This window comes from Molothrus aeneus, unplaced genomic scaffold (assembly GCF_037042795.1).
Source record: "Molothrus aeneus isolate 106 unplaced genomic scaffold, BPBGC_Maene_1.0 scaffold_19a, whole genome shotgun sequence".
Taxonomy (NCBI): domain Eukaryota; kingdom Metazoa; phylum Chordata; class Aves; order Passeriformes; family Icteridae; genus Molothrus; species Molothrus aeneus.
This window is the reverse complement of record NW_027098863.1, coordinates 1,126,839-1,149,446: the sequence shown is the minus strand read 5'-3', so window position 1 is coordinate 1,149,446 and position 22,608 is coordinate 1,126,839. Positions and strand designations below refer to the sequence as shown.

Here is a 22,608-nt window from a genome sequence, read left to right as displayed (position 1 = left end):
CACGGTGATCCCAAAGCAAACAAGGGCAGCTGAGCAGCCCAAGCCCTTCCTTGCCTGCACAGCAAAGCAGCCCCTGCACAGGTTCTGGAGTCCCACCTCTGCTCCCACCATGGGGCTTTGTTTTGTGTCGGGCTGGCTGCCCCAGCCCCAGCCCCAGCCCCAGCCCGGGGCACGGTGGGTGCTGGGGACTGTTGGCAGGGCCAGGAGCCCACTCCCATTTCGTACCCACCCCAGCCCATGCCCCCAGCCCTGCCAAAAGCAGCTGGGCAGCGACTGAAGGATGAGTTGCATCTGCCCCAGCAAAGGGGGAACCTTTGCTTCCCAGCCAGGCTGGGCCATGCCCAAATCTGGCAGCATTTCCCCGGCTGGGGACTCATCTGCAAATTCCCTGTGGAGTTTGCCCTTGAAGAAGGTGCCAGAATCAAAGTCCATCACCTTCAGCCTCCAGTGGCCAGGCTGAGGAAGAGCTTGTCATCCTTGATGTCATCCTGGCTGTCTCCAGCAGCAGCAGCAGCAGCAGCAGCATCCCCACCCGGTACAGCTTCTCCAGGGGCTCCTGCTCCTTCCCTGGGGGGAGACCAGGCTCTCAGGGCTCTGCCCAGGGCCCCAGCTGTCAGGGAACCAGCACAAGCAAAACCAGCTTGGATGGCGGCCACCAGTGCTGGGCAGAGCAGCTCAGCTCCAGCACAAGGGCTGCGTGTGCCCATCCCATGGCCCCGGTGCAGTGACACAGGCAGCACAAAAAGGTCTGGGTTTCTCTGCTTCTCATTGCCAAGGCATGTGTGGAGCTGCAACTTACCAGGGCCCTGGATCAAAGTGTGCCTGTGGCTCTCTCCCTTCTTCTATGGCTGAGGAATATCCTGCACCCAAGGATCACAGAACAGGTCTTCTAATGTGGGTCTGTCCAAGGAGTTCACGGATAAACACCACCTGATCAGATCTTTGCACTCTGGGCAGAGAAAGCAGAAACTGCCGGTCAGCCAGAGAAGGCTCCTGTCTGCTTTGCCCCACTCTTCCCATGGCCAGGCCATTCTGGATGCGCTCAGGGTTGGGCCTAAACTTTCCCATCAATTCCCTGTTTTGGAGGAGAGCAGGACATGTGCCACCTCCTCAGCAGCTGCCAGAGCGGGATGCTCATGAGCCCGCTGCTGGCTCCCAGCACTGGGATTCCCGCCATGCCCAGAGAAGAGGATCCACCTTGAGAGAGCCCTTGTGGCAGCGGGAGCTGGCCCCAGCTGAGGTTCCGGCCCCTCCTGAAAGGGTGCTCCCCGCAGACCATCTGGTGCAGCAGGATGCCCAGGGACCAGATCGTTGCTGCCTCGCCATGGTACCAGCCAAAGTCGTTCCATTCCGGGGGGCTGTAGGACAGTGTTCCTGTGGAATACAGATGGAGTTCAGCAGGGGGATGCTGCTGCTCCCAGAGCCTGGCCCCAGCATCCCTGGGCCTGCGGGGGCTGCATCAGTGGCACACAGGGTGACCACTGCCCTCTCGCCAGCACCTGGGACTTGTGCACAAACTTAGGCTTCGAAAAGAAGCCACTGGTGTCAGAAGAGGACAGAGGAAGCCCTGGCTAAGCCTGACCCTGACCTGTAAAGGAAAAACCCTCTCCGTGCTGGGGAAAAAACATGCCCTTATCCTCCCTGCCTGCATTGCCCCAAAATATTAGCAAGCCAAGGCAAACAGGGCGAGTGGATCAGTGCAAGCCCTTCCTCTCGCCTGCACACCAAACTGGCTGGGGCACAGGTTCCGCCCCCATCTCTGCTACCCCCACCCATGGGGCTTTTGGTAGGGCTGGATGCCCCAGCCCAGCCCCAGTCCTGGGCAGAGTGGCTGGCAAAGGCTGCCAGCAGGGCTGGAAGATGGCTCCCCACCCAGCCCCGCTCTAAAGCAACTCAGCTGAAGACTCAGTCCCCTGACTGGCAGCAAAAGGGAGAATCCCCGCTGCCACAGCCAGCTTGGGCTGGGAGATGTTGGGCCATGAGATGCCAGCAGCGGAAGCACAGCCCTGTGTAGGCTCACCTGCAAAGTGAGTGTAGGCTGTGTCTTGCAGGTAGGTGCCACAGCCAAAGTCAATCAGTTTGGCCTGCCCGGTGGCCAGGTCAAGCAGGATGTTCTCGGGCTTGATATCCCTGTGCAGGACCCCGCAGCTGGTGCAGTGCCGCACGGCCTCCAGCACCTGGCGGAACAGCGCCCGCGCCACCTCCTCGGGCAGGAACCGCCGTGCCCGAATGCAACGCTGCAGGTCCTGACAGCGCTCTGGCCGCTCCAGCACTATCACGATGTGGTTGGGCAGCTCAAGCCACTCCAGCAGCTGCACCACACCAGGGAAGCCAGTGGACACCTTGGCCTGCAGCACGATCTCCAGAGGGGCCCTGCTGCCATCGGGCTGCGGGAGGAGCACGATGCCCTCAGTGGGGCCGATGCCGTGCCGGGGCTCGGGGAGCCCTCAGCCAGCCCAGGATGCTCTGCGCCCTGCGCTGGACCCACGCCCGCTCTCCCTCGAGGCATCCTGGCGGCTTCCACCGTGCCGGGCCTCGGCTCATCCCCGCCCGGCAGCCCCGGCTGCTGCCGCTGGCCCCGCTCACCCACCAGCTCGCCCCAGTGCCGGACGCGGTTCCGTAGCACCCTCTTGATGGCCACCTGCAAGCCAAGGACAGCAGCGGGCTCAGCTCGCCGCCCGCCCTGCCCAGCCCCATCCTCCTCCTCCTCCGCCCCCTCCTCCTGCGCCCGCCGCCGGCCCCGCCGCTCACCGGGGTGCCGTCCGAGAGCCGCGTGCCTGCGAAGACGCTGCCAAATCCTCTGCGCCCCAGCAGCGAGCCCAGGCGGTAGCGCTCCTGCAGGGCCTCGTGCGCCTTCCCTGCGGGCGGGACGCGGCTGTCAGCGCTCGGCCTGGGGCCAGCAACGGCCCCCGAGCGCCCCTCAGCTGCCCCGGGCCGGCCATGCCCAGGCGTTCGCTCTTTGGAACGCGGCACGGGAGGCTCGGGGCCGGCGGCCGCGCTGCCGAGCGGCGGAGCTCGGGCCGGGGAAGCCGCAGCGGAGGCGGCGGCAGCGGCCGCCCCGCCTGGGTCCTCCGCGGGCCCCGGGAGGGGCCGGAGCCGGGGCCGGGGCCGGGGCCGGGGCCGGGACTGGAGCCTGCCTCGGGGTCGGGACTGGAGCCTGCCTCGGGGCCGGGGCTGGGCTCGGGCCAGGCGGAGCCGAAGGGCGGCGATGCCGCCCCCGCACCAGGCACTGACGCCCGCCCAGCAGCGCCACTGCCAGCACGGCCAGAGCCGGGCGGAGGCGAGAGCGCGGCGGGACGGGCGGGGCCGGGCACGGGGCAGCCCCGCCCGGGGCCGGGGGCGGGCCGGGGGCATGGCCCTGGCCGGCAGGGGAGAGGGAGGCAGGGAGAGGAGAGGGATGCCGGGCAAGGGACCCCGAGAGAAGGGTGCCCGACCGCGGGAAAGGGAGAGAGAGAAAAACAGAAGGAAAAACAGAAAGAAAAAAGGAAAGAGAAAGAAAGAAAGAAAGAAAGAAAGAAAGAAAGAAAGAAAGAAAGAAAGAAAGAAAGAAAGAAAGAAAGAAAGAAAGAAAGAAAGAAAGAAAGAAAGAAAGAAAGAAAGAAAGAAAGAAAGAAAGAGATCTAAAATATCTGTTTTGCTGCTGTCGCTGCTGCTGCTGTCGCTGCTGCTGCCGCCGCTGCTGCTGCCGCCGCTGCCGCCGCTGCAACTGAAGCACCGGGGCCGTTCGTCCCCGTGTCCGTTCCCCGCTCGCCCCACGATCCCCACGTTCGAGCCCCGCGCGCCCCGGGCACAGCCCTTGAGTCTGTCCAAACACGGGAACTTTGCATCGGTGAGCCCAGATGCAGAGCCCTAACTCCTGCACACTGGCACAGCAATCCCCTCGCTTGCTGCTCTGCATTGGCCTGGCTGAGGGTCAAACACTGTCGGGGCACCTTCCCTTGGTGTAGGATTTCTACCTGACCCAAGCACTGCACTTACAGCTCCAGTGTTGCCTTCCAGTAAAACCAGGGGAAGGAAAAACGTGTGTGGCTCATGGTATTTTTGAGTGTCTAAAAATCACTAAGTCACTGATCTTAGAGGTGCAGTGCATCTGGAATTACTGGGATGGAGAAGTAGTGCAACATGGAAAAGGGGAGCATAGAAATAAATAGAGGAAAAGATCTTGGATTGTTTCTTTCATTTTCATTTCCCTTCTGGAAAGCTGTTTCAGTTTTCTAGGAATCTTCTCCTGTCTGCTCTTCCCAAGAATGTCTCATGGAGAACAAGGTCAAGCTTCTGTCACAAGATTTGCCAGCAGGAAATTTTGCCACTGGTGAAATTTTCATGATGACTGTTTGTGCTGGCTTAGGGCAAATTTGGGGAGGAAACCTCCAGAAGGGGTCCGTCTAGAAAGCAAGTTCAAGCGGCTCCTCTCCCTACTAGTTCAGGAAAAGACTTCCCTCGAGAAAAGTGTAAAAAACCAATTTATTTAACAAGTACATATTCACAAGCATGAAAAATGAATAATATTAAATAAAACCTCTGACAGTGCTGAAGAGGTGGCAAATTCAGAAAGTCCTTCTTTTGGGTTGTAGTTGGCTCACTCGGTCTCTTCTAAGTCCCTCTGGTGCTGGAATGCAGCGTCCCAGAGCTCGGTGGGCCACAGGTGTGAGCTGCCAGTGTTTTTCTGGGTTTTCAGTCCAGAGCAGGTTTAAACAGTTCCAAGAAAAAGGAAAAGGAAAGTCATAGTCCCAGGAACTTCTCTGCCGAAGCTAGCTAAAACCAAATTGCTGGACCTGGGCTGTGAAGGCATCGGGAATTTTCCAAATCTGGGCACTGGCGGTCCCAGCAAACACCAGATCTGGATGGTGCTGGAGCCAGAACCTGGAAATGTCCAAATTTTGGCTTTCAGTGCCAGCAAATCACTGGACTTGGGCTGTGCTGGCACCAGGAAATTTTAAGATCTGGCACTGGCACTGCCAGCAAACACCAGATCTGGGTGGTGTCGTTGCCAGCGACAGAAATCTGCCGGATTTGGGCTCTGCTGGCACTGGGAAATTTCCAAATCTGGGCACTGGCGCAGCAAACACAAGATATGGGTAGTGCCAGAGCCAGTAGCAGAAAGTTGCCAGGTTTTGGATTTCTGTGCCAGTAAATTGCTGCACTTGGGCTGTGTCAGAATAGGGAAATTTCCAGCTCTGGGCACTGGCGGTGCCAGCAAATACCAGTGAAACCTTCTGGTCCTCGTCCAGACCGTTGACCAGTGGTTTCCCTGAGAACCAGCTCTGGCCACTTTACAGACAGAGACTGCTTTCATCAGGTGCTCTGGAAACAGAACTTTAATGAAGGCAAACACAACAAACAGGATGGCGTGAACAGTACAGAGAGCGGAGAAGAAAAAAGCCTGGGTCCAGGGTCTAGCAGGGATATTTATCCATTTATTTATGGGAAGGGGTTAAGGTGGGATCTGAGGGAATGATCCAAGAGGAAGGAAGGATTAAGAATATTACAATTTTTGTAGTATAAAGTAACCAATGGTAGCAAAGAGAACTCAGAACTTTCTAGTAACAATCTGCATAACTGAACAAGAGGATTATGGGCGGGAGCTCCTGCTGACCCTAAGTAAAGAGGGTTTTCCCACGGCCTTAAGCTGAGGTCTCCCTCTTGTTTTAAACCAACCCCAACACACCAGATCCGGGCGGTGCCGGGTTTTGGCTTTCCTTGCCACACAATTGCTGCATTTGGGTCGTGGTGGCACAGGGAAATTGCCAGATCTGGGCACTGGCGGTGCCAGCTCATTGCAGATCTGGGTGGTGCTGGTGCTATCACCAGAAAATTGCCAGGTTTTGTCTTTCTGTGCCAGCAAACTGCTGGACTTGGGCTGTGCTGCCACTGGGCAACTGCTGGATCTGAGCACTGGCAGTGCCAGAAAACACCAGGTCTGGGTGGGGCCAGCACCAGGTATTTGCAAGGTTTTGGCTTTCATTGCCAGAAAATTACTAGACTGGGGCTGTGCCGGCACCGGGCAATTCCCGCATCTGGGCACTGGTGGTGCCAGCAAACACTGGATCTTGGCATTGCCAATGGCGGTAGCAGAGAATTGCCAGGTTTTGGCTTTCTTTGCCAGAAAATTGCTGGACTTGGCTCTGCCAGAACAGGGAAATATCCAGATCTGAGCACTGGCAGTGGCAGCAAACACCAGGTCTGGGCACCTGTATTGGCATCAGAAAATTGCCAGATTTTGGCTTTCTGTGCCAGCAAATTGCTGGACTTGGGCTGTGCCAGCCCTGGGAAATTTCTGGATCTGGGCACTTGCGCAGCAAACACCAGATCTGGGTGGTGTGTTGTAGTTGTTTTTATACTTTGTAATATTTTGTAAAAGTTTTGTTTTTGAATCCCCGTATTTTTCCCAAATGGTTCATCCCAGATGGTACCCCCCTCCCTTTACTTGTGTAATCCCTTTCCCCTGCTGAGATCATCCCCAAACCCCCACCCTGACTCTCTGTCAATCACTCAGCATCCCATCCCTCCATCCAGAAGCTTCGGTCCAGGATGTCGAGTGATGAGCCAGAGGCCAGGGCTCAGCCCCCCAAGCCTTGCCCCATACGCTGTCCTAAATGTCCATCCCCCAGTACCCATCCCTTAGGGTCACTTCTTGGTTGGTAAAATGTTATCTACTTTGGGTTTCCACCTCCCTTAAAATGTAACCTTGGCACATCTCCCGGGGCTGTGGGCAGGAGGACCCTGAGGTGCAGGTGCTCCTTTGGGACTCCTAGAATAAAACCTTGGATTAACCCCTGCTAAGAGTTGGCCCTTTATCTTCTACCGATGTCTCTGGTGTCTCTTGTGCTGCAAAGGCAACCAGCCCAGGTGCCCTCAGTACCCTCGGGCACAGAGAGTGTCTCCCCGCTGTCGGCCATGTCGGGGCTGCCCCCAGTGTCTGCTGACTCGGGACTGGCCGAGGGTTCCTGAGAGGAACCCAGAGGGACCAAGACAAGCTTCAACTCCAAAATCCCAGTGGTGGGCCTCGAGTCTCCCCAGGCACCTTCTGCCAAAGGCTACAGGACAAGCCATGGTTCCCGGCTGCAGAATAGAGCACGTTCTTCACCTCTGGTCCCATCCTGACTGGGCCAAGGGCAACTGCAGGAGCTATCTCCTGCTTGATCTGGGCAAAGGCTTGTTGCTGCTCAGGGCCCCAGTGGAAAGTGTTCTTCTTGCGGGTGACCAGGTAGAGAGGGCTCACGATCTGACTATACTCAGGAATGTGCATCCTCCAAAAACCTATGGCACCCAGGAAAGCTTGTGTTTCTTTCTTGCTGGATGGTGGAGACATTGCAGTGATCTTGTTGATGACATCGGTGGGAATCTGACGCCGTCCATCTTGCCACGTCACTCCCAGACAATGGATCTGTTGAGCATGTGCCTTGACTTTGCTCTTCTTGATGGCGAAACCAGCTTTTAGGAGAATCTGGATGATTTTCTCCCCTTTCTCAAATACTTCTGTTGCTGTCTTCCCCCACACAATGATGTCATCAATGTACTGCAGGTGTTCTGGAGCCTCACCCTTTTCCAGTGCAGCCTGGATCAGTCCATGGCAGATGGTGGGGCTGTGCTTCCACCCCTGGGGCAGTCGGTTCCAGGTGTACTGCACAGCCCTCCAGGTGAAAGCAAACTGAGGCCTGCATTCTGCTGCCAGAGGAATGGAGACAAACACGTTAGGAATGTCTGTAGTGGCCAAGCACTTTGCTGCCTTTGACTCCAGTTCGTACTGGATTTCCAGCATGTCCGGCACAGCAGCGCTCAGCGGTGGAGTCACTTCATTCAAGGCATGATAGTCCACAGTCAATCTCCATTCTCTGTCAGACTTGCACACGGGCCAGATGGGGCTGTTGAAGGGTGAGTGGGTTTTACTGACCACCCCTTGGCTCTCCAGCTCACGGATCATTTTGTGGATGGGGATCATGGCATCTCGATTCATCCCATACTGCCGGCGGTGCACTGTCGAGGTGGCAATCGGCACTCGTTGCTCTTCCACCTTCATGAGTCCTACTGCAGATGGGTTTTCTGATAGTCCAAGCCAAGTGTTTAACTGCTTGATGTTCTCAGCCTCTACAGCAGCTATGCCAAAAGCCCATCTGAGTCCCTTTGGGCCTTTGTAACAGCCATTCTGGAGGAAATCTATGCCCAGAATACATGGGCCCTCTGGGGCAGTCACAATAGGATGTTTCTGCCACTCCTTCCCAGTCAGGCTCACCTGGGCTCCCAACAGGGTCAATTGCTGTGATCCCCCCGTCACCCTGGCAATGGAAACAGGTTCTGCCCCCACATGTCCCGATGGTATCAGGATACACTGCGCACCAGTATCAACTAAGGCATCGTATTTTTGTGGCTCTGATGCCCCAGGCCATCGGATCCACACTGTCCAGAAAATCCGGTTTTCCCGTGCCTCTCCCTGGCTAGAGGCAGGGCCCCTCTAACCCTGGGCATACATGGTAGAGGTTCCTTCCAGGGGATCTGACGGATCATACTCAGCAGCTCAGTCATGGAAGGTTGGGGCTACCTTCACTTTACTGAGTTCCCTCGATTAGTGTTTCCCTCCTTGAGCTGATGCACCCGTGCTGCCAGGACAGAAGTGGGTTTCCCATCCCACCTTCCCATGTCTGCCCCATGGTCACACAGAAAGAACCACAGGTCAGCCCGTGGGCTGTACCCTCTCTCTCTAGCTGGGGAACGTTGGGCTCTGACTCTGGGGCCTGTGACTCACACTGGTGCAATGTGGGAACTGTTCCTCCTCACCTCCTCCCTCATCTCCCTCATCTCCTCTCTGAGTTCTTGGACCACGGCAGAGACATGAGCCTGCATTGGGCCATTGATCACACTCTCATAATTTCTAAGCTTGTTGCCAACAGAACCCACTGTCTCTCGTTTGTTGTTGGCATTAATCGTTGCAATGAAGGCGGTGTATTGAGCTGGCCCCAGATTTGCCAGACTCCACAACATTTGCCCTGTGCACCTGACCTTGTCGGGGTCATTATCATGCTGTCCATCCCTCCCAAAGAGTACCTCCTATACTGCCACTTCTCTCAGCTGTTGGATCCCTTCCTCAAGAATCTTCCAGCGCATTCTATGGTGCTGGGACTGCATTCTCTCCCTGTGGACAAACCTCTCTCTGACACTCATTAAAAGCTGCCCCCAGAGGGAAAGGGACCCTGGCTCCCGTAAAAAAAATCAGATTCATACCTGAGTCCTGAGTCAAGGGTCGCAAATTCCTTGCCTCACCACCATCCAGCTGGACACCTGTACCCATAAGATCTCAGACCTGAAGTAGCCAGGTTGTATAAGCCTCACATCCCCATCATACAATGTCTTTGTGCAGATTACAGAAACTTTCGTATGTCAGGGACTCGGTGATGATTGCAACCTCTGGCTCCCCTGTGGGTTGTGAGGGCCCTCCCCTATCTGGGTGCTCTGATTTCATCTTAGATCTCCTTGTTTCTACAGGGGCAACTGCTGCTGGCTGTGACTGCCTTTGCAGTTCAGCTGGAACCTGGACAGTTGTAACATCTGTGGGTTCCACTGCTGCACCATCCGACTCTCCCTCTTCAAGGCAGGGGGAGGGCTTCTCACCAGCTGGGGAAGTGTATTCTTTCAGCATTTTGTGCATCTCCTTCACCAACCCCCCCACCCAATCTGCGTAGTTCACATCTGGGGTGGGCTGTGGGGCAGGGCCAGGCTCTGGGGCAGCAGCATCCCTAGACTCTGGTGGCATATTAGGTTTTGGGGTAGGTGTCAGCGTGGTTATCCAGGTTAGTCTCCCTTTCTCTCTAAATGCTAAATAGAACAGGCCTATTAGCAACACCAGCCACTGTATGATATCATTAATAATTAGAGTGGATCTGAACCTGCACATCCAGGTTCTGACTGTGGCTCCGTTCCTCTCTCTTCCAGCCCTTCAAGCCCTGAGTGAAAACAACAGCCCCTCCTGCATAAGCATCTTATTTGGGGGGATGTTCAAGGGAAGAGCTGCAGAACTACTTTCATCTGCTGGCTCAGAAGAACCAGTGTCTCTTTAAGACCTCCAGATCCCTTGGAAGGTGAGACCACCTGAGACCAGAGGAGACCAGCTGGAGCTCCAGGCACAGCTGATGATTGGCACAGCTGAGCATGTGGGAAGCTCCCATAGCTCCTGCCTTCTCCCTCCCTGTTGACAGCTCCTTCCCTCCTGCCCTCAGACCCTGCCTGTGGTAGTTGGTGTTTTATAGTTGTTTTAATGTAAAAGTTAGATTTTTTATGTTAGTCAGTTATAACGGTTTCTCCCATGTACCTCATTTTGTTCCCCCTAATGGTTCAGTCCTAAGTTGTTTACCACAAAATTTTCCTGCCACTTGTCTGCCCATCAGTGTGTCAGTCTCCCTGCTCCTCCCCTCATTCCCTTATAAGCCCTTGTCAATCTCAGTTGTACTACTCCTTATTTTTGTCAGTCTCTGTAGTCACTCCCCTTGTATTCTCGAATGTTCTGCGTCAGTTAGCTATGTCTCAAAGGTTGATTGCTTTGTGAGGCTTCTTCCCTCCCCTGAATGATCCTTATTGAAGTTGCTAAGTGATCTGTTCCTCCCCTAAGATACCCTCATTGGATGAGAGTTGTATCCACCCCTTGTACCATCCCCTTTTTAAAAATGCTAGTCGGAGCCATTTTGTTTGTGACTTGCACCTGATCCCTTTTGGGAATAAACCTTCCTTGGAAACTGAGACAAGTGATCCTTCCTTGTTTCCTTCGCCTCTGATTTCTCGTGCCGTGCTCCTGCTGTGTCACCCACGATGTAGCGATTGCCGCCACCCTAGACGGTCTTAGCAGAGATCGGGGGCGGCCACTGTTGTCTGTGCCCTCAGGCACCAAGGGTGTGCCAGCCAGAGAACCTCCATCCCGTGGCTGCAGAGCGCTTCCACACCTGCCCGTCCCCTTTCTTCCCTCCCAGCTCATCCCTTTGCTTTGCCTTCCATTAATAAACAGTTTGGCTTCTTCGCTTTACCTGCATCTCTGTGAAGCTGGAGTGATGCAAATCCAGAAATCCTGGGACACTCAGGCCCCTGCTGCCGTTCTCTCCCACGCCGTGTTTTGTGCACAGACACAGAGGAATGAGGGCAGATCAGGCTGGAAAGGTCCCTGTGCTGAAGGAGCAGTTCCACAACACTGTGCAGTTCCAGATCTTGCTGAGCACCCTGGAGCCCCTGAACACTGGAAGAGCCAACCCGAGGATACTCTGAACCCAGCTGTGAGGGATTCCATGGCAAGCATCCATGGAGGGCAAAGGAGCTTGGAATGCTGGAAGTTTTCAAGAACAGCTTCCTGAGAGCACAGCAGTGCTCCATCCCTGCACAGGATGAGGAAGAGGGCAGAACCAGAGACCATCCAGGCTTAGCAGGGAGCTCTGGGTGTGCCTAAGGGCAAATGAAGCAGCAGCACGGTGCCTGAGACTCGGACACGCGGCCGTGCCGGTGCCCGGAGCGCTGTCAGGCAGTGCCAGGATCCCGGCTGTGGTTCTGGTCCCCACAAGTGAGGAATGGCAGCCCCAGGCTCAGAGCCAGTCAGAAAGCCAACCAAGGGAGAGCAGAGGGAGTGCACCCTTCCAGTCTCTCTTGGGCATGGCCGCAAATCAACCCCTGCTGCTTCTTCCTCCGCCTGTGTTTGGGCTGTGATGGTGGCAGAGCCAGCCAGGTTGTGCTCTGTGTTCCAAAGCCTGTTGGGAGCGGGCATGAAAAGCGCTGTCTGCACAGCAGAGAGTCCTGGAAGGTGCTGGCAAGAGCATCCTGTGGGGACAGGACCCTGGGCTCTGGCTGGGAACAGCCTGGTTTTGGTGCTGTGAGCACAGGCAGGAGCTGAGGCAGGGGAAGAGGCAGCGGGCAGCTTGTGTTTGTAGAGGGCCTGGGGCTGCACCTCTGAACCTGCACGTGGACACACACTTGGGGGAATACGAGCTGGAGCTGGAGTGCCTGTCCTGAAAGGACCTGGAGTCATTCAGCCTTGCCAGCTTTGCTTAAGGGTGTGTTGGTGTTCCCCAGGAAAGCCACACATTTGGGGAAATGCCTTTGGAGGAAAGGGGCTTGCTTCTCAAGGAAAGTGCTTCCCAGGGAGCTCTCAATGAGGCAGGTGTGAGTGTCCCCCTTTGGCTCTCTGTGCTCCTTTCAGTCCTTGAGTCCCCTTGCACTTGGCAGAGGAGCAGGGAGAAGGCTGTGAAGAGCAGGTTTGGCATCCACCTGGACCTGCGGAAACCAAGCCAAGCACCTGCAGCAGGGTGTGTTCCCCCCCTTTGGACAGAGGGTGAGCAGGAGCATCTCTGTCCAGCCATGAGCCCCAAAGCTCTCTGTGAGAGCTGTCAATTAAAAGGCCTTTGCACACACACTTTTCACATCTTTCCTGGCTGCTGTGTTTCAACTCTTGGCAAAATGCATTTGCCTCCTGCTTGGTGGGAGCTGCTGTGGCCCAGGGCCAGCACAGAGCTGAGCTGTGTGGGCCAGGCAGCGTGGAGAGCCTTGGCTGATCTTGGTGTGTCCCTGGCCTCAGAAAAGGCCTCCCAAGGTGTCCTGCTCATTGGCTCTCCCTGTGCATCTTGGAGAGAACAAGGTGGGCATTTCTGGCAGCTGGGCATCAGCAGCCTCAAAATGGGGGCGTGTGGTGGAGTGAGCCCAGCTGAGATCCCCTGAGAGGAGCCCAGTGCTACTTGCTCCTCTCTGCTGACCCAGGAGCGTTTGTCTGCTTTCGGGATGGCCCTGGCTGTGTCAGGGCTGCTGCGTGGACACGAGACAGCCGCTCCTGTCCCGCTGGGTCCCAGCAGTGCCTGGCAGCAGCCCTGCATCCACATCAGGATGCTGGCCAAGAGAGGTCCTAGGAGCTGAGGCAGCTGATTTGAAGCTTTTGCAGATACACACAGGGCATGGCCAGCAGTGTTCCCTCGGGATATAGCAGTCCTGAGGCGCCTCCCCAGAGCTGCCTGATGCTGCCCACTCCTTGTGGCACCAGTTGCTTTCCTGTGGGATGTTCTACCTCCCCCAAGAGTGAAGAGGGAGCTGGAGAAAGAGCTGGCCAGGCTGCTCTGGATCCTTTCCCAGCAGCCCTGGCTGAGTGGAGCAGTCCGAGCTGAGCGCAGAGGTGCCCATGGAACAGCCGTGCCCAGGAAGGCTCGCTGGGAAGGGTGATCCAGGAACCACAGGCCTGGCAGCCTGAGCTGCCACCGGGGAAGGCCTTGGAGCAGATCCTCCTGAGTGCCAGCCCACGGCACGTGCAGGGAACCAGGGCGTATGCTGGAGGCTGGGAAAGTTCTGCAGAGGGACAGGCACAGCTGGGGCTCCTGCTGGGCTGTTGAGGGCTTCTGTGTGGGATTTTGGGGGGTAGGTGTTGGTGGGGTGTTGGGGAAGGAGTTGTCTGGAAGGTGAGAGGTCTGGGCTGGAATTTGAGTCAGTTTGAAGGCAGCATCTATGCTTTGGCACAGCTTTGCTGATGGAGGGCAGAAAGAATATCTGTGACTATTTCTATTCATGGTCCTGTTTCCCCTGCAGGGAACAAGAGGGGAGAGCTGTACTTTATTGGCCACTTAGATATCTGTACTGGGGGAGGATCAGCCCTTTTGCCATCTACTCATTTGTTTGGTTTACTCTTGTAACACTGAGTGGTCTTTCATTCCTTGAGAGCTTTGATTCCTTAAGAAATCTAGGAGATTATCATTCCTTCATCAAAATCCATTTGCAAATCAAAGAATGGTCTTCTTTTTGGCTCTGTGTAGCGTTATGTTTTCTAAAGTGACATTCAATGGATAAGGCAAATGAGTTGCTGCTTCAGGATGGGACACAAACTTGTAGACCAGTCAGATTCTCAGGCCATCCCAATAAATTTGGGAAGTTTGCAAATTTTGGAACGACTTGAGCTGAGCAGTGGGAAATAAAACTTTCCTGGAGTGAGGATTCCTTAATGCCAGATTCTTCTGTGTCTTCATGGCCAAGATGTTTTTGTGGTGCAGGAAATGACTTCAATGAGAAAATAATTCCAGCATGGAGTAAGAGCTTCTGACAGAGACCAAGTGTTGCCAGCAGTTGCTGCAGGTGCTGCTGCCATCAGCCCCCAATGCACGTGGGCTTTGGCTCCCTGTGGCACAGCAGCCCCCCGGGGGCACAGGTCTCTGGGGCAGGAGACGGGCACCAGCGCTGCCAGGGCTCAGGGGTGGCAGCTCTGCTTGGGCAGGGACTCTGCCACAGCTGCTGCTGTCAGTGCTGCCCGGGCCCCAGGGCTCAGAGCAGCATTCGTGCCCTGGCCCACACATTCCTTGTCTGTGTCACACCCGTGGGTTTGGGATGGCCACCAGCCGGGAGGTGTCCCAAGGAGGCCGTGCCAGCTTCCCTGGAAGGCCCCGTGCCCTTCCCAGCGCGGCTGCGTCGGCAGCCCTGGGGCTCCTTCTGCTGCCCTGAGCCCGCAGAGCAGGGCAGCATTTGCTGATGCTCTGAGCCCTTCCTAAAGATCCTGTGGGGCTGCCTTAGACACCTGGGGCCAGGCATTCTTTCCAGCCTGGGCCACTTTGGCTGGGCTGGGGGCGGCCCCAGGGCAGGCGGCAGTGTGTGCAGGGGCCCTTTGTGACATGCTGCAGCACGGTCACTGTAGCATAGAACGGGTGTCCAAGGGCCCTTTGTGACACGTGGGAAATAGAAGCTTGCCTGGCTGCTGGGAACAGGCAACGGGGCAGAACGGGACAGAGCGGTGCCGTGAGGAGCCCCCGCACAGCGCCCTCGTTCCTGTCCCACCCGGAGCCTTTCCCAGGCGTTTTTCCTGCAGGTGACCTCGAGGCCAGACCACAGGACTTGCTGACCCGTGGTCTCCCTGAGGCTGCTCCCCTGCAGGAGCCTTCGAGGCCAGACCCCAATCCTTGACAGGAGTCTCCTGTCCTTGTGGCAGGAGCCCTTGAGACCGAGTGCAGGATTTGCCGTCCTGCAGCCTTCCTGAGGCTTCTGTCTTGGAGGTGCCTTCCAGGCAGGACTTGGTGACTTGGAGCTTTTGCAAGGCATCTCACCTGCAACTAGGCACAAATCCAGTCAGAGATATGGAGCAGAGACCCCCGAGAGTGCCCAAGCTGGCCTGGGTGGAGGAGGAGGAAGAAGGCCCTGGAGATGCCCCAGCACAGGAGACCGAGGAGGTGGTGCCGTTCCAGCCACCGCAGGAGGGTGAGTGGCAGAGCTGGGCCATAGGGTTGGCGTCTGCAGCCAGCTTGACCCCATGCCATGCCATGCCATGCCATGCCATGCCATGCCATGCCATGCCATCCTATCCCCTGGGGAAATGCCCATGGACAGGACGGAAGAGGGCCTGGGCAGACACCCTGCAGTGGCCGCGCTCCATCCCCTGGGCCATCCCGGGGCTCTCCCTGCCTGGGGGGCGCAGGGCTGGCCTGTGTTCTCCAGCCTCTCCCGCAGCCCCTCAGCTCTGGCTGCGCTCGCTCTTTGCCAGATGCAGCCCTGGAGCGCACACAAGAGCAGGAATCCAGCCGTGGCCTCTTCCGCAGCACAGCCCAGGTACCTGCAGCCACCCCCACCTGGGCTGGGCCTGCTGTCCCTGCTCAGCCCAGCACTGTGTGTGCAGCACTCCATGCAACATCCCCGGCTTCCTGCCCTTCTCCTACAGTTCATCTGCAAATTCATGAGGAGAATGCAGGAGGAAGAGACCATGGCCATGGGCACTGGGCTCAGACCATACTGGCCCATCTTCAAAACCAAGCCCAGCGCTGCCCTCCTGTGTATGCTTGTAGAGGAAGGTTTTTACTATCCAAACCAAGTAAGCAGCCTGTCAGCCGGGTTTGATCCTCCCAGGAATTGCTTGGCCTCCCAAGCCACACATGCTGGTTGCTGTGAGCCTTTGAGGCCACATGGCAGTGCGCTGGGAAGGGAAGCACTTCTCTGGGCAAGCTGGGAACATTGCTCCCCCTGGCAGCTTTCCAAGTCTCCCTGTGCCTTCTCCAGGTGCCTGCCATGGTGAGGTTCATCCACCAGTGGCTCGTGGCCAATGATTGTGCTGAACCCAGGCTGGACGAGGCCCTGCTGGATCTGACGGAAGCACAGCCAGATGACGTAGTCCTGACGCTGCTGCGTGTGGCCCCGTCCTGTGACAGGTATGGGGCCCACCTGCCCAGAAGGCTCAGGCCTCCCCAGCCCATCAGCCTGTACAGCCTGCCGCAGGTGTCTGAGCAACAGAGACTTCCAGGGGCCTCTGGCTGCTGCCTTTCCCAGCCCTGGCACGTCAGCCCCTGAGCCTGCTGCCATGCTCCCTCCCTGCCCCTCAGGGCTCTGTCCCCACAGGCCTGGGCTGCCTGGCTGCTGCTGGCCAGGGCCAGTGGGCAGAGGCAGAGCTGGCAGCCAGCTCAGCTCCCCACGGTGCTGTGTCTGAGACCCCCCCGAGACAGAGCTCTGACCCCCCAGAGCTGCCATGGCCATGTGGAAGACCATCATGGGCTCAGCCAGGATTGCCGAGCTGGCACATCTGATCCTCCTGGATGTGCTGGGGAGCTGGCCAGAGCACAGCACGTGCACCTCCGATGGGGACCAAACGGGTGTCTTTAACCTGGCTGTGAGTTTCTGCAAGTGGCCTTTCCTGGCCCCAAGGCCGCCTCTCCAGCAGCTCTCCATCCTCCTTCCCCCACTGCATCTGCCTGCCTCAGGCGCTGGCCTGAAACCTGGCCCAGGGGCAGCTTCAGGCCCAGCAGGCCCCGTGCTCCCCCTGCCAAGGTCTCTGCAGGCCTCTCCCTGCAACGCTCGAGCCCTGCCACACGGACGCCTGGGCACTGAGCGCTGTCTCAGGGGCCTTTGTCCCTTGCAGGCAACCGTGGTGATGTGGAAGATCCTGCAGGTGCCCTGTCTGCCACGGATATTGAAGGTGTATTTCCCCCGCCTATTTGTGCATCTGCTCTTCCAAGTGTTCTCCAGCACAGAAGAGATGCCAGAGGAGGTCGATGCCTTCTGGAAGGGATGCCAGCAAGAGCACGGCCTTGCCACCAGCCCCAACAGGTGCTCCATCCCACTCCTCCTGTCCCTGCCACGTGGCCTGCCAAGGAGCCAGTGCTGCCAGCGTGACCTGGCCTTTGCTGTGCACACAGGTTTGCAGTGCGCACCCTGAAGTCCCTGCTCTGCCTTCTCCACTGTGAGGATGTGGTGGTGGCAATGGAACGCAGGTGTGGCTGGGACACGCTGCTCTCTCTTGACACCCACCACTGTGCTGTGGCTCTGCTGGCCAGGTGAGAGCCCCTTCTCCCCACGGCCTCTGACATTTGTGCTCTGTGCCCGGGTTGTCCTGCAAAGTTTCCTTGGTCATGGGCCTTGTCACTGCAGGACAGCCAAGCAGACTGGAAAAGGCTGGGAGAGGAGGGTGCCCATGAGAAAGCAACTCCCGAGTGGCCCAGATCCCCTTGCTGGAAGGGTGGTAGGGAAAGATGAGAACTCTGTGAGTCACTCCTGGGAGAGATTTGCCCCACTGGCTCAGGGTCTTGTTTCCTTTTTCCTCTTTTTAGAGAAATTTCCCATTCAGCCCTACACTTTTGTTCCGGGATTGCATTTTACCTGCTCACCATGCTCGGCCAAGAGACGCCATACTGGGATTTCCCTGCCCTGGCATTCCTTGTGGAGGTGAGCCTCAAGGCCAGCGCTGCCTCCCAGCTCTCTGCCCTCTCGTAGGCACAGCTGCCAGAACGGTGCCCGTGCCCTGTGCTGCTGCCTGGGCCCAGCCCTGTGCGGTTCCGGGCTCCTGCCGGCCGGCTCCCTGTCACTGCCCTGTGCCTTTCAGGTCCTCGAGTGCCTGGACTTGAGGGAATGCAGTGACAGTGTTGTGCAGATCATGGCACAGAACCTGCAGAGCGAGCACAGGGCCAGGCGTTATTTGGCACTCAGAGGCCTGGTAGTGCTGGGCAAGAATCCCTTGATGGTGAGAAGAGGGCAGTGGCTGAACCCGTGCAGGCAGCGTGGGGCCGGGCAAGGCAGTCGCTTGGCCTTGCCTGGGCTTGGGGCGCTGGGGCAGCTGCTCCCAGCTCTCCTGCCTCCCGCTTCAGCTGCCCCAGTGCTTTGGGACAGGCCTTTGGCCTCTGGGCCCTGCGGCAGCAGACTGGCCTTTCACAAACTTGTGTTCTGCACAGGCTGAAAAAATGGGGAGCCAGACCCAAAGTCTTGTGGAGCTCCTGCAGGAAAATGATAGCCACATGATCAGGATGACCATTCTTCTACTCCGATATTTGCTCCTGGATATTGGGGGTGCCCCAATATCCACCCCCATTGCCCTGCAGCTGGCTGAGGCGCTCCTGCCACTCTTTGACCACGTAAGGCTCTGTGCCCACAGCCACGGCCGCTGGCTGCTGCCCGGACACTTGGTGCCCTGTGCAGATGCAGGCCTGTGCCCTGGGGGGCCTGAAGCAGCTGATGCTGAGGTCTTTTGCCCTTCCTCTCCTACAGGATGATATCCGGGTGCAGCTGAGCTCCATGTGTGTCTTTCAAGAGATGCTGGACTTATTAAGAGAAGATGGAAGAAGGGCCCTCAAGTCCCACATGCGCCAGAGCCTGGTCCCACTCTACTTCCACTGCCATGATGAGAATCAGATTGTTGCTGAGGTGAGGACCTGTGGCCACCTGCTGTCCCCCTGGCAGGGGACTGGGCTGCCTCCTGCCCTGGCACCTTGCAGGTTGCAGCCTCCTCCAGGCTGTGGCACTGGGATGCTCCTGTGCCCTGGCCTGTGGGGCCAAGACCGTGTCTCTGCTGCTATCCAGGCCTCCCGGGAAATGCTGCATTCTGCAGCCAGATTCCTGAAGAGGAGGAATCTCGAACAAATGCTCCAGGTGGATCAGACATGGAGATTTGGCGAGTGCTTGGTAAGAGAAGCCGAGAACGCCCAGGCTCAGCCTGGAGAAGGCCCCTGAAGGCGGTGCTCAGTGTGCGGGGCTGGGCAGCTGTGCCCCTGCCCGCTGCTGCAGCCAGAGGCCGCGGGGGCTCTTCTCCAGGCTCCCATGGGCCTGAGCCGGGTGCCCATGGAGCCCCAGCCCGGCAGGGGTTGCGGGCCGGCACCGCGGCTCCCCGGGCAGCAGCCGGCCCTCTGCCCCCTGCCCTCGGGAGCCCTTGGCCAGCGGCTGCTGGCCGCGCCTCAGGGCTGTGCGGCCAGGGGAGGCCGGGGCTGGGCACAGGCAGCGCCCGGCCCAGGGGCTGAGCCTGCACCAACCCTTCCCTCCTGCCGCTCTCTGCAGCTGGCAGAGGACAGGAGCCGAGCGGCCGAGCACCTGCACCGGGCACTGCGCTACCTTCAGAGCCCACAGGAGCCCCTGCGAGAGGCGGCCATCAGGTTCATGGGTGAGCCACGAGCCCGCGCTTCCTCCCCGGCTCGCTGCAGCTCGGCCCCGGCCCCGCCTGCTGCGCTGGCAGCGCCAGCCGGGCCTGGCGCCATGGAGCCCTGCCTGGGCTGGGCATTGCTGCTGCCGCCCTCTGGCCGCCGTGCCCTGGGGCGGCAGCGTGCCCCAAGGGCCGGGCTGAGCCCTGCCGGGCCAGCAGCCCGTGTGGCCACAGCGCCGGCAGCGGCGCTGGCAGGGAGCTGTGCCGCTGGCACCGTGACAGGCTCTGTGTTCACAGGCATGGCCGGGCGGCACCTGAGGGGGCAGCAGCAAGAGCTGCAGCTGATCTGCACTGGTGAGTGAGGCCAGCGGGCTGGCAGCAGGGGCTGCCAGGGGGAGAGCTGCAAGCCCTGCCCCGGCTGCAGAGGGCTCTGCTCCTGGGGGTAGAGCACACTGAGATTTCAGGGCCACGTGGGCCATTGGTGGCCAGCAGCTTCGGGCTGATCCCCTTGCTCCCTGCTCCCTCCTGGCCATGGCAAGAGCCGGCTGGGATGGACCTGGCAGGGGGCTCTCCTCAGCTCCCCGCAGATCCGGCATCTGACCATGGCTCTGTTCCTCTCTCTTGCAGCCCTGGAACGCCTGACGGAGGACATGAGCAGTGCCGTGTCAGAGCTGGCACTTGAAACACTGCATGTCCTCCGAGCAACAGGCAGTGGGCGATATTCCATCTTCCAGAGGCTGCACGACCAGCTGCACAGGGCATGGATCACTCGGCCTCGTCTGTCACGGCTCAGCTGGCTGCACTGCTGGAGCTCTGAGGACAGTTGATCCGGGAGGCTCTCTTTGCTGGGGCAGCCTGAGCCAGTGGGGATTTTTACTTTTCTTTAAGCTTTTTCTTTTCTTCCATTCTATCTTTTACCCGACATAAATATATACCATGTTATAATATATGTGGAAGGGGCTAACAGCGGGCCTGTTAGCTAAAGGAGCGAGAAGAAGCTGAGAAGTAAGAAGAAACTGATAAGGAGCTCTCTCCAAGGCTGTAGCCAAGGAGACCGAGGGAAGAAAGATAGAAGAACTTTGCAGCTGGATGAAACATTTTTAGAAAGTTAATTAAGTCACCATAACTTTTCACCAATAGTATTATGTTGATTTATTGTGGCCAATAGTAAAGATAGAAGAAGGATAAACAATTGGAAAGTGTATAAAAAGCAGCCATATTCAATAATAAAGTGTTGCCAACTGAGACTGCTTGTGGTCTCTGCTTTATGTCGTGACCGCCTCGACAGCGACATTTGGTGATCCCCGACGTGATAAAAAGTCGGTGGGGGCCCATAAGAGGTCCTAGCAACTGGCAACCGTGACCCACTGGGACGTAGTGGGGGAGGCGGCGTTGGTGTAGCTGAGAGTGGCAGGTGGAAGCCACAGGGAGGTCCGGACCTGATTTTCTCCTATCAAGACACCTGGAAGAAGGTGAGCCACCAACTAGTAATAATGGGACATAATTTAACTAAAGAGGAAGAAAATGTTCTGGCTACATGGAAAGTTTTGTTAAGAAATAAGGGAATTAATACGTCAGACTATGCCCTTCGAAATATACTGCTGTGGGCTAAATCTCAGAATTTTGGCACTGATCCCCACACAGCTTTTAGTGTTAAGGCATGGAAAAAAGTCGGGGACAGACTGTGGGAAGTCATCCGAAAGGGAGATAAAACGGTTGTCGATCTAGCAGTTACTTGGGAATCGCTCTTTGAGGCATTAAAGGAATGGAAAACAGAGCGAGAACAAGCAGAGCGGGATGCGGTCGAAGAGTTGGGGCTGATAACAGAACCTGATGGGGGGGATGAGGCAGAGGGGGCCTCTGATGGGGAACTTGAAGAAAGTCCGGGTGCCATGCAAGTTACCTGGCAAGCTGCCAAAGCTTCCGGGAAAGCTGCCAGAGCTTCTGGGCAAGCTGCCAAAGCATCCGGGAAGGCTGCCAAAGCTTCCGGGAAAGGTGCCAGAGCTTCTGGGAAAGCTGCCAAGGCTTCTGGGAAAGCTGCCAAAACTTCTGGGCAACCTGCAGTAGCATCCTCTTATCAGACCCCTAAACCTCTCTATCTCACACCTGCACAGCAGCTCGCAATGGTGCCTGTATATACTACACCGCTACGCCAGTTAGCTGAAATATCTTTAGCAGAGAGACAAACCCAGCCATCTGCCCCCCTGCTTCCCTCCGCTCTAGTCCAGCCGTCCGCCCCCCCGCTCCCGTCTGAGCAGTTTGAACAACCTGCAAGGCCGTATCCTCCGTTACCTGACAGTGACAGCAGCAGCGAAGCAAGTGATGAGTCGCCTGCAGTAACATCTGAGTTGGGGCAAGGAGCTCTGGTCTCTTTACCTCCAAAGAGCTCTAGCCTTGCTGCCCCATGGACTTTGCCTCCATGTCAAGTAACTGTGCTTCCTCGACACCCTCAGGAGTTTTGGGAATTTGTTAGGAGGAAAGCAGTTGAAGAAAAGAATTGGGACACCGTAGAAAGGTTAGGTGCTCCAAGAGTACCTCAGGAGAACAGTGCCAATGCAAATGTTGCTTGTGATAACCCTATGGCTTTTCCAGTCTTTAAAGCAGCTCCTGGAGCAGGGCAGGATGACAGTCATCACGTCTTTGCCTGGAGGGTTGTGCAAGACCTCCAATCGAAAGTGGCTCAGTACGGTATTAATTCCTCAGAGGTAATGCAATTAATACGTGTGATTAATGCAGATTTGCTTTCACCTTACGACATTGCGCATCTTGCTACAATTCTATTCCAGCCAGTACAATACGGTGTATTTCAAGAAACTTGGAGGCGCGCAGCTGAACGCACCGCTTTAACAAATATGCAGTTGCCTCAACACGACCCTCGTCATGCTGTGGGTGTTGATGCCCTACTGGGCACTGGGCCTTTTGCCAATCCAGATTTACAGGCAAGGTGGGATCCTTCGATTTTGGCACAAGCTCAACAAATTGGCATGAGTGCCTTAACTAAAACAATGGAAATGGCAGCTCCAAAACAGAAATATGTCACTATACAGCAAGGGACGAGAGAACCATTTTTGCAATTTGCAGAAAAACTTGCTGCAGCTATTGAGAAACAGGTAGAAGATGAAACTTTGCGAGACAAATTGTGCATACAATTGGCTAAAGAAAATGCAAACCCAGATTGCAGAAAGATTATTGATACTTTACCTGGGGAACCCACCTTGTCTGAAATGGTTACTGCTTGCTCAAAAGTTGGTTCAGTCGAGCATAAAATGGCAGCTCTTGCTGCAGTGCTAAGACCT

At 57.0% G+C, this 22,608-nt stretch overlaps 2 protein-coding genes across 2 annotated transcripts in view; one reads left to right on the top strand and one right to left on the bottom strand.

The window, feature by feature from the left end:
• The window catches only part of LOC136569710 (zinc finger protein 271-like), a 366,367-nt gene that overhangs the window by 168,839 nt on the left and 174,920 nt on the right, over nucleotides 1-22,608 (top strand). The gene's annotated exons all lie outside the window — the stretch shown is intronic.
• LOC136569681 (uncharacterized) lies at nucleotides 843-8,020 on the bottom strand. The gene is made up of 8 exons (XM_066570047.1): nucleotides 7,694-8,020; nucleotides 7,106-7,558; nucleotides 6,863-6,947; nucleotides 2,752-3,374; nucleotides 2,591-2,641; nucleotides 2,021-2,387; nucleotides 1,198-1,374; nucleotides 843-949 (listed from the first exon to the last, which is right to left on the bottom strand). Exons 1-8 carry the CDS (start codon nucleotides 8,018-8,020, stop codon nucleotides 843-845), a joined length of 2,190 nt encoding a protein of 729 aa, XP_066426144.1.

Coding starts and splice junctions, on each gene's coding strand:
- LOC136569681 (XM_066570047.1), bottom strand. CDS start 8,020: ATGAAGGTGGAAGAGCAACGAGTGCCGATTGCCACCTCGACAGTGCAC. Junction 7,559..7,693: donor CCACTACAGACATTCCTAAC/GTGTTTGTCTCC, acceptor GGACTGATCCAG/GCTGCACTGGAAAAGGGTGA. Junction 950..1,197: donor GCCACAAGGGCTCTCTCAAG/GTGGATCCTCTT, acceptor TTCTCTGCCCAG/AGTGCAAAGATCTGATCAGG.